Source organism: Beauveria bassiana (genome assembly GCF_000280675.1).
Source record: "Beauveria bassiana ARSEF 2860 unplaced genomic scaffold BBA_S00004, whole genome shotgun sequence".
Lineage (NCBI taxonomy): Eukaryota > Fungi > Ascomycota > Sordariomycetes > Hypocreales > Cordycipitaceae > Beauveria > Beauveria bassiana.
In genome coordinates, this window is record NW_007930839.1 from 1,110,926 (window position 1) to 1,122,668 (window position 11,743).

General features: G+C 50.6%; 2 protein-coding genes across 2 annotated transcripts; both read right to left on the minus strand.

The window, feature by feature from the left end:
• Positions 1-4,046: 4,046 nt before the first annotated feature.
• Positions 4,047-5,857, minus strand: BBA_02142 (phosphoglucose isomerase; the record flags this gene model as incomplete). The annotated part of the gene is made up of 4 exons (XM_008597239.1): positions 4,047-4,567; positions 4,617-4,723; positions 4,771-5,304; positions 5,358-5,857. 4 exons carry the CDS (start codon positions 5,855-5,857, stop codon positions 4,047-4,049), a joined length of 1,662 nt encoding a protein of 553 aa, XP_008595461.1.
• A 1,726-nt stretch (positions 5,858-7,583) lies between these two features.
• Positions 7,584-9,735, minus strand: BBA_02143 (serine/threonine-protein kinase gad8; the record flags this gene model as incomplete). The annotated part of the gene is made up of 4 exons (XM_008597240.1): positions 7,584-7,790; positions 7,847-9,399; positions 9,466-9,597; positions 9,708-9,735. The coding sequence occupies 4 exons, from the start codon at positions 9,733-9,735 to the stop codon at positions 7,584-7,586; spliced, it is 1,920 nt and encodes a 639-aa protein (XP_008595462.1).
• Positions 9,736-11,743: the final 2,008 nt, after the last annotated feature.

Sequence of the window (11,743 nt, forward strand, 5' to 3'; positions counted from 1 at the left end):
GATGATGAAGTTATAATGTTCAGAAGTCTTTGAATCGATGATACAGTGCTCTGGTGAGTAGATGAGAGAGAGAGCGGGTGAAGACTTTATAAGTAGGTGCAATTGATGAGTATGTGTGGTCGAGGTGTAAAGGAGTCAGTGTGCAAAGCCAATGGAAGGATGCAATGCAAAGAAACTTTCAAGAAACGAGTTGGTCTTGGACAGTAAGTAGGATTGAGAAGAAAAAAAGCCAATGAGGAAGGAGTCTGAAAAGTGAAGGAGTTCCGAGGAAGGCGGGGGGCACTGACTTTATAAGGCACAATGGCGTCTGAGGCGAGAAGGTGGCATGTACCCTCCGGATCGTGAGCTGGAACGCGATGGGTTAGAATTAAAAAGTGGCGCCGCCTTGGTCAGTGATGACTTATTCTGATACAAGCCCAAATTACCCTTTTTTAACTGGGGAGACACGGGCGGTTTGGCACATACGTCAGGCCTTGCAACGGCGACGACAAGAGCTTTGGAGCCCCCATCGCGTGGTGTGTGGGCATGCTGGCGGGGCGACAGCCTTTTTTCTTCGTACTCAGTATCATTAAGAAGTCGGGCCATGTCGCAATACATGACGGTGGCGTCGTTATGTTCAGTATGATTGGTTGAGGCGGGCTATTTGTGGAGTGTCCGTAGGTTACGGTGGGCGGGGCCTGGCTACCATTTGGCCGACGTGCAGCTCCGTTTCGCAGAGGTGGGCTTGTTCTCATGGCAAGGTGGTACCTCGCCAATTGGTGTATTTGTGCGTGATTCTCAAGTATCCAGCCTAGACGTCACCGTCTCCACTAAGTCACTGACCAACTGCGCCCTGCAAGCCTGTGGATTCGGTTTATAGCCCTCTGAAAACCCCTCAAACTGCAGCAAAATACAGCGCCTCCTCCCCTGTAGCGGTCTCTTTCTTGGCACTACCTAGGTACCTAGGCTGTGCTGATCCAGGGGATCCGCTCTGGTATTGGAAGCGCCACCATCTCTTTTTAGGGCGTTCTAAAGATAAGAAAACACTCTTCACTTTTGCTTGCTAATTTGAAACGTCATGACTTTTTCCCAATGGCAGCAAATTGATTACGGGCCTCGATCATCGAACCTTGTAACCGGCATTATGGTTACATGACACGACACAAATCTTGCACTAGACCTTGCCAATCGCAGTTCCTCACGATGGCTTCACATGTTGACACCAAGCAAGCGTACCACCAGTTTTCTCCGACTCATCTACCGTGCACATGCCTGACTTTGCCGACTATTTTACATGTGCCATACCCAACTACTTGCCTTCTGCGTTTCTGTCTGATATCATGTGCAATGCTCTGAACAGGGAAACGACATGTTACCAGCGTCGGTCAACCACCATAATACAACATGCCGCCAAGCCCAGATCCGTCTCATTGTCACATTTTGTCTCTTCCCTAGGGCGCCACGGGTGCCTAGGAAGTTGTCCGTACAAGCGGCTTGAAAGAAAAAAGATAGGGACCATTCCCCAACAGCCTATCGCCTGCAAGGACAGTGCACCCTCTTCAGCTCGTAACCATGACTACCTAACCAACCAACTACTGAGCAATAACTGACTAAGTAGTCGACCCCTCTCAATGGGCGGCGCCGCGGGGTTCAAAAAAATGACAACCCATGACGTCGTTTTTTTCTTGTTAGCGCAGCAGGGATCAAACCGTGCGTGCCGAACCACAAAGTATCACAATAAACTCCACCATTGTTACATCATTATAGACTTGGGCAACTCCAACTATTTCGATCACACTTCGATCACATTGATGTAATTTTTGTCCACAAAAATGACGGCATCACGTCCTTACTCTGGGGTGCATTTGTACCGTGGAGAAACTTCTATGGAGAAAGTTGGTGCTTGTTTCAACGCGAAGCCTTGATATCAATCAAATCAGGCAAAGATTGCATGGCTGTCTCGATCTATATCAAACCGTCTTATTCTCGTGAACCGCTTCATCTACTTGGTCTTTCTTAACCATCTAGGTTGGGGGGGTTTTTTTTTTTTGTTCCTTTTCTTCTTGGTAGCAACTCACTCTGTCGATACAACCGCATTTTAGAAACATACCCAAGGCTGGCGTACGGGTCTACAGCGCGTATGCCCGGCTCTGACGACGAGGCTTTTATTGGCTTTACAGTAGTTTTGAATGACACCGTACGTCCAACGTACCATTCAAGCGGTGGGGTCGCAGAATAAAAAAGTAAACAAAAAAGGGACAATGCCCGACCATGTATCGGTTGGCTGCAAGTCTCAGGGCCTCACTGGCCTGCGGCTCGGCCTCTTCTCCTCCGCCGTAATGCGGCCGGCGCTAACTTTTTCAGTAACGGCTGTCAAAACCCGGCCCTGTGCGTGATTCTACATTTCCAAAATGCGCGAAATTCTTGTCCAAAAGAGTCAAACACGAAAATGTCATGATTTCTAGTTGATATCATCATTTACTTTTGCGAATAAAGATAAAGCCGTTCGCGAGGAACCACTATCCCATTAAATGTCGTATGCTTGTCTTGATTGCCATATGTATCATCTTATCTGCACGGATGATAAAGCGTGCTTCCAGCGCGGAGCCTCACTGGCACAAATGTTACTCTGGTATTATCGGCATCGGGAAAAGTATAAAACTAGTTATGCCTCGGTTTACGTTAACTATGGTTCTCCCCTCTCGCTGCCACTCCGGTCTTGTCCGGCAATCCATTTTCGGCTCTTCCGCTCCGGCGCCCACCACACATCAAGGTACGTACCTCAAGCCACCGTTTTAGATGGCGCAAGCCCTTTCAAGCCACCGTTTCTTTTTCCCTCACTGACTACGGATAGTTACAAGAAACTATTTTATGTTCACTCTTCAAAGTACTGCACGAACACGTATCTTGCGCTGTAGTTAGCGCATCTCCTGCATCCTACTGAGACTCCGTGCCGTCTGACCCAAATCCATCACTCTCCGTTTCTACATGTGCCATTGGCGACATCAACCTCTCCTTTCAATTTAGTGCAACCCCAGTACTACCCCCCACGCCAATCATCTCTTCCTCTTGGCCCTCCTACTTCTCCCGCACCCATATGCCTGCAGCGCAACCATCACCCGTCTCCTCCATCCCCGCCAGCATCTCCATCACAACATACTGGTAGTAGCCATGCATCCGCACCGAACCCCTCACGACGGAGTCGTGGTTCTGCTTTCTTCCTCGTTAGTATATTTCCTTCCCGCGCCCTGCCGTGTCCGACTCTACCTTGCAGATCTTCCAGCCTGCCCCATTTCTTTCGTAACTACTCGTGCCGCCCATTTTCACGTCAGCTTACAAGCAAACCTCTGTCTTGCAAGCCTCCATGCCAGTAGTATACTTTGCGCAAAATGTAGTTCTCTCTTTTCACAAACTAGTTAGAGTGAGGGCCACCGCAAGAATCATATTCAAAATCCCGCTGCATCATGTCTCAATTCACTGATCAACGGCTGGCTCAGCCCCAACCAAGCCTGGAACGAGAAAAATTCCCGCCTCCACAACCCCCCATACTTTTCGAGATGTACTTATCATATGTCTTGTGAAGGAGGAGGCCGAGAATATGCACGGGAAAATCTTGTCCCCAATATATCAGGCATCTTTGCATTCCCTCCATCCCGCGTTCTTGGACAATCTATTCTTTCCACGTAATGGCATGAGGCTGGCTTGCTCCAGATGCGCAACGACGTGGCATGGCGTTGGATGACAGACATGTGCATGCATGCTCCGCCGCAATAGAGCGATATTCCATCCGCGCCTGCATAATTATAGACACCTGAGACTTTTCTAGCATCGTAACGGCATTGTGGCATTCCTTCTGTCTCTGTATCATCGTCAACGACACTACTGCCCTTCATCTCATCCAGCCACATTCCTGTCGAATCGACACCGGCACGCCATTACACTCCAACGTAATTGTCAATAAACCGGTTGGAAATGGGTAGTGCACATCTTCTTTTGACTTTTCGTTTTACCTATCTGGCTATCTGCACTATTACTTCATCGTTTTCATCTTGCTCGTTCCTTTATATTTAGATTTTGGAGTACTTCTTGAAAGCACTTAGCAAGCCACCGGTGGAGGCATCGTGGCCCTGACCGTTGCCAGACTCATCAATCTCCTTGAGGATCTTCTTGGCCAAAACCTTGCCCAGCTCGACACCCCACTGGTCAAAGCTGTTAATATCCCAAATGGCACCCTCCGTAAATGTCAGGTGCTCGTAGTACACAATCAGGGCACCCAGCTCTGCAGGGCCAATGCTGCCGCCCACCAAGATCGAAGTCGTAGGGCGGTTGCCCAAGAAGCGCTTGTGGGGAACGAGGTCACCCGCGGTGCCCTCAGCCTGCACCTCCTCATCCGTCTTTCCAACCATCAAAGCCTCGGCCTGAGCCAGGTAGTTGGAGGCAAGCATCTTCTGGTGCAAGTTGTCGGAGACAGGGTTGTGCGACTGGGCAGCCAGGATAAAGTCGGTGGGGATTAGCTTGGTACCTTGGTGGACAAGCTGGAAGAACGAGTGCTGAGCATTGGTGCAAGGCTCTCCAAACAGAATGGGGCCTAAATTGTCAGCTTTCAGGAACTATAGTCCGGGAGATTTCCAACTCACCAGTCGTGTACTTGACAGCAGAGCCGTCTGAAGCAATCGACTTGCCGTTGGATTCCATGGAGAGCTGCTGGAGATAGGCGGGGAAGCGGTGCAGGTACTGATCGAAACTGCAGCTTGTTATTACTTGCCTCGGATACACATGCAAACTACTTACGGAGCAACCAGGTGAGTCTGGGCCTGGAAAAAGTCAGAGTACCAGACGCTCAAGAGACCGCCAAGAAGGGGAATATTCTCCTTGAGAGGCGTCTCCTTAAAGTGCTTGTCCATGGCGTGGGCACCGCTGAGGAACTTGTGAAAGTTGTCAAAGCCAACGTACAGAGCAACGCTCAGGCCAATGGCACTCCAGACAGAGTACCGACCGCCAACCCAGCTCTCAAACCCAAACATGTTCTTGCTGTCAATGCCAAACTTGGTGACCTCGGCCTCGTTGGTCGACAGTGCAACGAAATGCTTGGCAATGCTTCCCTTGTTGTCCGTCTTTTCGAGGAACCACGTCTTGGCCGTGTTGGCATTGGTCGTAGTCTCAGCAGTTGTGAACGTCTTGGAGGCAACAAGGAACAGGGTCGTCTCAGGGTCCGAATTAGCGAGGGCTTCGGTAATGTGAGTGCCGTCAATGTTGGACACAAAGTGAAGAGTCATGTCCTTGGCGCCATAGTGCTTGAGCGCTTCGGTCACCATGACAGGGCCACTACCAAGATTAGGATCTTGTCAATCAAAGGAGGATTTCAGTAGACGACTTACAGATCAGAGCCACCAATACCAATATTGATAATCGTAGTAAGCTTCTTTCCGGTGAAACCGGTCCATTCGCCGCTGCGAACTTGCTCGGAAAACTCTTTCATGTGTTTGAGGACGTCGTTGACGCCTCCGGGAACGTCCATGACGTCCTTACCGTCAACCTTCATCTCCCAACCGCTGACATTGCGCAGGGCAGGGTGGAATACGGCGCGGTTCTCGGTAAAGTTGACCTTGTCGCCGCGGAAGAGGGCATCGCGCTTGCGCTCGACGCCGGCCTGCTCGGCAAGCTTGACGAGGAGGTCGAGTGTCTCGTCCGTCAGGAAGTTCTTGGAGAAATCGAAGAGTATATCTACCGAGGTGCCAGGGGCCTTGAATGTGCGAGTGAAGCGGTTGAATCGGTCTGGGTCCGAGGCAAAGGCCTCCTTCAGGACGAATGACTTGCTGATGGTATCACGGTGAGCATTGAGCTCAGACCAGGCGGGAAGCGTATTTGCGGGAGCCATTATGTCGCAAGTGCTTGAAGTTGAGTGGAAAAGAGAGGTATGCTATTCCGGGAACCTCAAGAGCTATGTTTTCTTGCGGGATAGGTTGGGACGACTTGTTCGGTACGTTCGGAAAGTCGCGTCTGGTAGCAGCTAGAGTCTGGGCTTTAATGCGGGAGATAGCCCGTTAGCAGAGGTTGATGTAAGCACGGACAAGGCAGGTAGTGAAACTTGTGCGAAAAAGTGGACAACTTCGAGAAATTCAGGAAGAGAGCTGGTGCAGCTTCTGAATGTATCAACGATGACCAATTGCTGAGCACTAAGCAGGATGGATGACGAAGCATCATCAATCAAAGCTTGTGAGGAGAGAGTGGAGGGGCAGAGGAGGGGGCGGGGCAGGCTTCCGTCGGAGATGTCTCTGGCCCGCTACGGCACTCAATTTGCGGCATACCTGCAACTGAAGTCAAGATAGCTGAGCTCGTCTGAGGTGAAGTTCTGGTAGTATTTTTGGATTGCTATTTGGTAGTAATTTGGGATGCAGGAAGAAGGTGAGTGCCAGAGCAACGGTGACGGAGCTTAGGTATGATGAAATACCGCACACTGACACGTTAAGAGCTTCTGTGGGCCCGCCACTTCTGTTACGCCGCGAGAGGGACCGACACGGCCGAGATTCTTGGGAGGATCAGCCCATATCAACAAGTTTGACATTTGAAAAACTAAACGATCGAAACATTTCAAGAAATCTCCAGAAAACCGGATAATATTCAGCGAGATAAACAGAGATAGAAAAACGTTAGAATATAAGCACATGTAGGAGGCTTGCCCATATATCCCTTCCCGTTCATGTCCAAAGACACCAAGAAAAGAGGCTAGATGAGACACAAAGAAGAGAGAATGATTTAAATGGCCGGATGGAGTCCCAAACAGTATTGGAACCGCCACCTCATATCAGAGGCCTATCTGTCCCCTACAGCCGCTACCCGCAATCAGTCCAGTGGTGGCCTCACAACCAAGCACGCCCAAGGCCTTGCGTCATAGCAGGCAGAACAAGACCGGATTTCTCCTCGCAGACCTTTGATAATAGACTAGCAATAATAATCTTGCCGCTGCCTTTATAGAACCGCGTGCAGCAAGATAGACAAACACTTACTTAGCTAATGAGTAACAGCCCTCACCTCTCCATAGTTGAACGCCCGCTTATCACTGGCTTACTATCATGCCTCGCGTTGCTTGAGCCCTCACCAAAACATTTGCCGCACGCATTACCTGGTTTGAGTGTCAACGAGGCAGGCTAGATTGATGTAGAATAGCTTTGTTCGTGCAGTGGCGGCTGGTAGCGAATTTCACACCGCAGTATGTTGTACCATCGAGACTAAAGCCTCTAGAAGTCGACCGTGGTATTACAAGATCCAAGGACGCATACACTAGCTTTGCTCACTCCATTGACAACAGCCTGGTTTGATCCATAAACTCAAAATAATACACCAAGGAAATGCTAGTATCTACTTATATCTCGGGCCATTAAGGCCGGCCAAGTGCATGCGGAAACGCTTGCTTGCCCATCTCATAATCTCTTCCCACATCCGTCTCAAACTGTCCATCACCTCCGGTGGCACACCATCTGAGAGAAACGGATCCCCTCCGCAGACCCGCTAAAGCAAAAAAGAAAGAGTACCATCAACGCCCAGAGTTTTCATTTGCCCGTTTGGCCCATTGTAAAAATCATAATGCTCAAGTCTCAGATGTTCTACTCATGTTCGGGAATGCTGCCCACGAATGATGGATCCCTCAAGCTGCCGCCAGCATCAGCCAGTCCGCCAATTGGCCTGTTGTAGCTGAATCCCAAGAATTGGTCCTGCATCGTCCCTGTTAGCGGCTGTCCCTCGACAAGTGAGTCGGAGGGCAACTCGTTTGTGAACACAGTGTCAAAGTTAATCACATCCAGTGCGTCGGCCTGCAACTTGTTAGTATTGTCCCCAATTTGCTATACGACAAATGGTTGGCACTTACCACACTAGGTTTGAATGTAGGCTCGTACTTGCGCTGCAGCAACTTGCGCCAATCTATGGCATGGAAGAACGGATGTGCTTTAATTTCAGCAGAGCCGTTAGCTCCAAGTCGCTGCTTCGGGTCGCGGTTGAGCAGCTTCGTAAGCAAGTCTTTGGCGGCCGGGGGCACGATATCGGGAAAGTGTAGCGGCTCCGAAAGGATCTTGCGGTACATTTCATTGGTGTTCTCATCATAGTAAGGTGGCAGACCCGTCAACATCTCGTAAAGCAAAACACCCAGCGTCCACCAGTCAACCGTCTTGTTATAGCCTTTGCCCATGAGAAGCTCCGGGGCAAGATACTCGGGTGTGCCGCAAAAAGTGTTTGTTCGATCCTCATCCTTCATGTCAAGCTTGCAGAGACCAAAATCACACAGGGCAATGTGGCCTTGGTAGTCGAGAAGAATGTTTTCCGGTTTGAGGTCGCGATAGATGACACTAAATCCATGCAAGCACTCGAGAGCGCACAGCAGTTCAGCCGTATAGAATCGGGCGCGGTTCACGTCAAAGCGGCCGTCCTTTTGAAGGTGATAGAACAGCTCACCGCCGTTGACAAAGGCTAGGACAAAGTATAGCTTCTCGGGTGACTGGAAACTAAACTTGAGCGGGACAATGAAGGGATTGTTAATCTGCGCCAACACTAATCGCTCAGCTAGGGTATGCCCAACTTCGGATCGAGAAATGATGTGCGCCTTGCGGATTGTCTTGAGGGCGTAAATTCGATTGGTATCCTTTTTGCGGACTTGCATGACCTTACCGAAGCTACCCTTGCCGACGACCTTGAGCAGTTCAAAGTCCTCAATCTTGAGCTTGCCAACACGAGTCTCTACGTACTCGACGCCAACCTTGATCTTGCCAGAGCCAAACTGGACGTTGACCCATTCAACGCCGCTCTGGCCCTCTCCATTCTGCTTCTGGGCGTGCTCAGCAGCAGCCTTTTCGCGATCTTTCTTGCTGAGCTTGGGATCATCCACGTATGGCTGTCGCTCTTCGAACTTGGGGTTGATGCGAGCGACGCCAAGGAAAATATCCTGGCTACGTCCCGCGCCAGGCGGCGCGTTGGGGTTGCGCATATACAGATGAATGACGAGCTCCGTGACGCGAGACACGTCGAACTTGTACTGCGTGTTGCCACCAGCCCATAGGGGGTTCTCCGGGTTTCCTTGAACGGAATTGACAAAGACTTGGACCTTGTCAAAATCGAGGAGAGCGTATGGCATATATCTTCCTGATATCCGACCGTGGTTTGTAGGAATGCCGGAAAAGCCGCCAGCAGACGAATGAGGCCGGTGCGATCCATTGTTGACCAGAGATCCGGCCATACGCTGGGATGCATTTCTAACGGACCCGGCGGACATTGCATTGCTCGTTGATAAGGAGCCCTGGTGCTGTGAGTTGAACGCGTTTCGGTGCTCTTCGGGGAGAGCAAAGCCCTGGCCTTCGTGGAGGGTGACGATCAAGATACCGGGTTTTGGTGTTGTGATGACCGGAGCCTGGACCTTGCCTGTGGCAGAAGCTGCAGTGCGTATTTGCATTAGCCTGGAAAACAGGAGCTTGGGGTTGGATGGCGTGTGTAACATACAGGCATCATTCTCGGAGATATGAACTTCGGATCCAGGGTTGGGCGAAGTCTTATCCTCTTTTTCTGTTATGGTCGAGGTCGAAGCGGATCGGGAGAATGGGCTCAGCGTCCCCAGATGCGTCTCCTTGAGCTCTGCACAAGTTTGTCAGTACTCATGAGCAGTCGGCCAACAGCAGCGGTATCGCCGTGGGATCGGAGACCCGATGAATTGTGCTGAGCCGCATGAGGGGATGAAGACGTACTCTTGGTGAGTTTCCACGACATCGCCATTTATCGCGAAAGCTGGTAAGATATCCTTGATTGAGGAACGGAGTTGTCGTGAGGCAAGGCTGCGGGAGGAAGCGTCGGGTTGCAAGAGGAGACGACGAGAGAGCGTATGTTATATCCCAAGCGGTAGCGAAACGGCTTGGCAATCGAATAAAGTGCCGTAGATTCGTAGCTAGATAAGAAAGGATTGAATGAGGAACTCGCGGGCGTGGAAGAGGGAAAGGTGACGGTGGATGCAGATGGGCAACCCCGCAGGCGGATAGGAATAAGTGCGGCCCAAGACTAAGGTATTGCGTGCCGTGTGTTGTGTGTATTGAGAGCTGAGCGAGAGCTGCGACGAGAAGAAATGTCAGAAGATGTTGAGATGAGCAGCGATGACAAAGCTGCGCACCTTTGGGCAATCAAGATCTAAAAGAAACAAAATCAGTTTGTCAGGCGACAGGCAGCGAAAGGGGCGAGGCAACACCGCAACAAGTGGTGGAGGCCAAGCACCAATCCCGCGGACATGACAGGCCTGAACAGAGTGCTGGGGCGGGCTGGGCCTTGGTGCTGGGCTGGGCGTAGTTGGGGCTGTGCAGACAAGTTGTGGTGGCTGTACCATGTACGAAGACAGTGCGTAATACACGCAGTGCATTTGTCCTTCGCCTGCTGTAGCAAATACTGAGGCGCCGGGGAAGTACAAGCCCCAGACGTGGCGCCGGCGGGCATTGGATCCATCATCATCTGGGCACTTGCTGAGATTGTGGCGGGGTGTTAGCCTTCACTCCTAACCAACAGGTGCTGATGTGCCACACTGTGTGGGTACCTATGTCATGCTTACTTAAATACACCAAAGTGCGCCACAGTTGCCCCGGTTGCGTGCTGATTATCCGTACAGTGCACACAGTGCAAAACTTGCTGGCAGATGGTAGGCAGGTGGCAGGATGGCAGCAACGCAGGTTGCAGTCAGGACCGATCGTCCTCAATCAGTACCCCTATGATTCAGAGTGGCAAATTGGCTGTCATTACTTTTTTGATAACGGTGCTTCTGGGGTCTGTGTCAGAATGTCTCTGGCCTCCGGAGCCGAAAGACTTTGCTGCTCGTCGAGAGCATTCACCACCGTACCCTGTACCGACGGTGACTCGGTCATCAGCTTCGCCTCGAGGGTGGTTTCGAGGGAGATTGTACGAATGTATGGACTATGATTCGAATCTGGTGTTGATTTTACAATTAAAATCCTGTAGCTGACTATGCCGCAAACAATTGGGCCGCGATGCAATGTGGTTGTGGTTTGACAATACACATACCACATCGAAGTGCGTAGAGAGTCGCAGCAAGAAGAACAATACAAAAGCGGCAAAGTCCACGTCCCAATTTTCCAAAGGGTCGCAAACAGTTACTTGTCGGGTGTCTGAAGTGAACAAACAAGACTATATTAAACCTAAGAGACAGAGTGCACGGGACTACTTGCCCAAACATGCAGCAATGATTCGTTGCTTTCCAATCGAGGTCACATACTCATTACACAACCTGCCGAACCACCACTAACTTTTCGGCTTGTGCAATAACACACGCATATGAACAAGAATTTCAAGGCAGCCAACGGTTTATTCGAGATCAATTGACCCAGCTATCCTTCACAAGGCTTCGGTTGCTGCATTGCCATTTACAGTGTAAGTGGGCAGTTGATGCCTTAAAAAATAGGCACAAACCCTGTCATTGCTTGGAGTTCCTATGGCCACATTTTCGTATCACGCTGCCCAATTACCGCTGTGTACGTCGGCAAAAGCTATCTTGCATTGTATCAATCACCTGGCAATCCGCCATTGTCATAGCCAAGTTTCTCTACAGCAGTGGAAACACATCTACCAACAACTCACATTCCTTGCCGCTCTTTCCCATGGTCTTTACCTGCACTCCTGCCCCAACTCCTAGTCCGCCAACCCCACTATCAGGGGATCCTCCACGCCGACTTTCCACGTTGACAACTCACCTCTACAACGCCGCGAGCAGCGGACAGATACCGTCAAC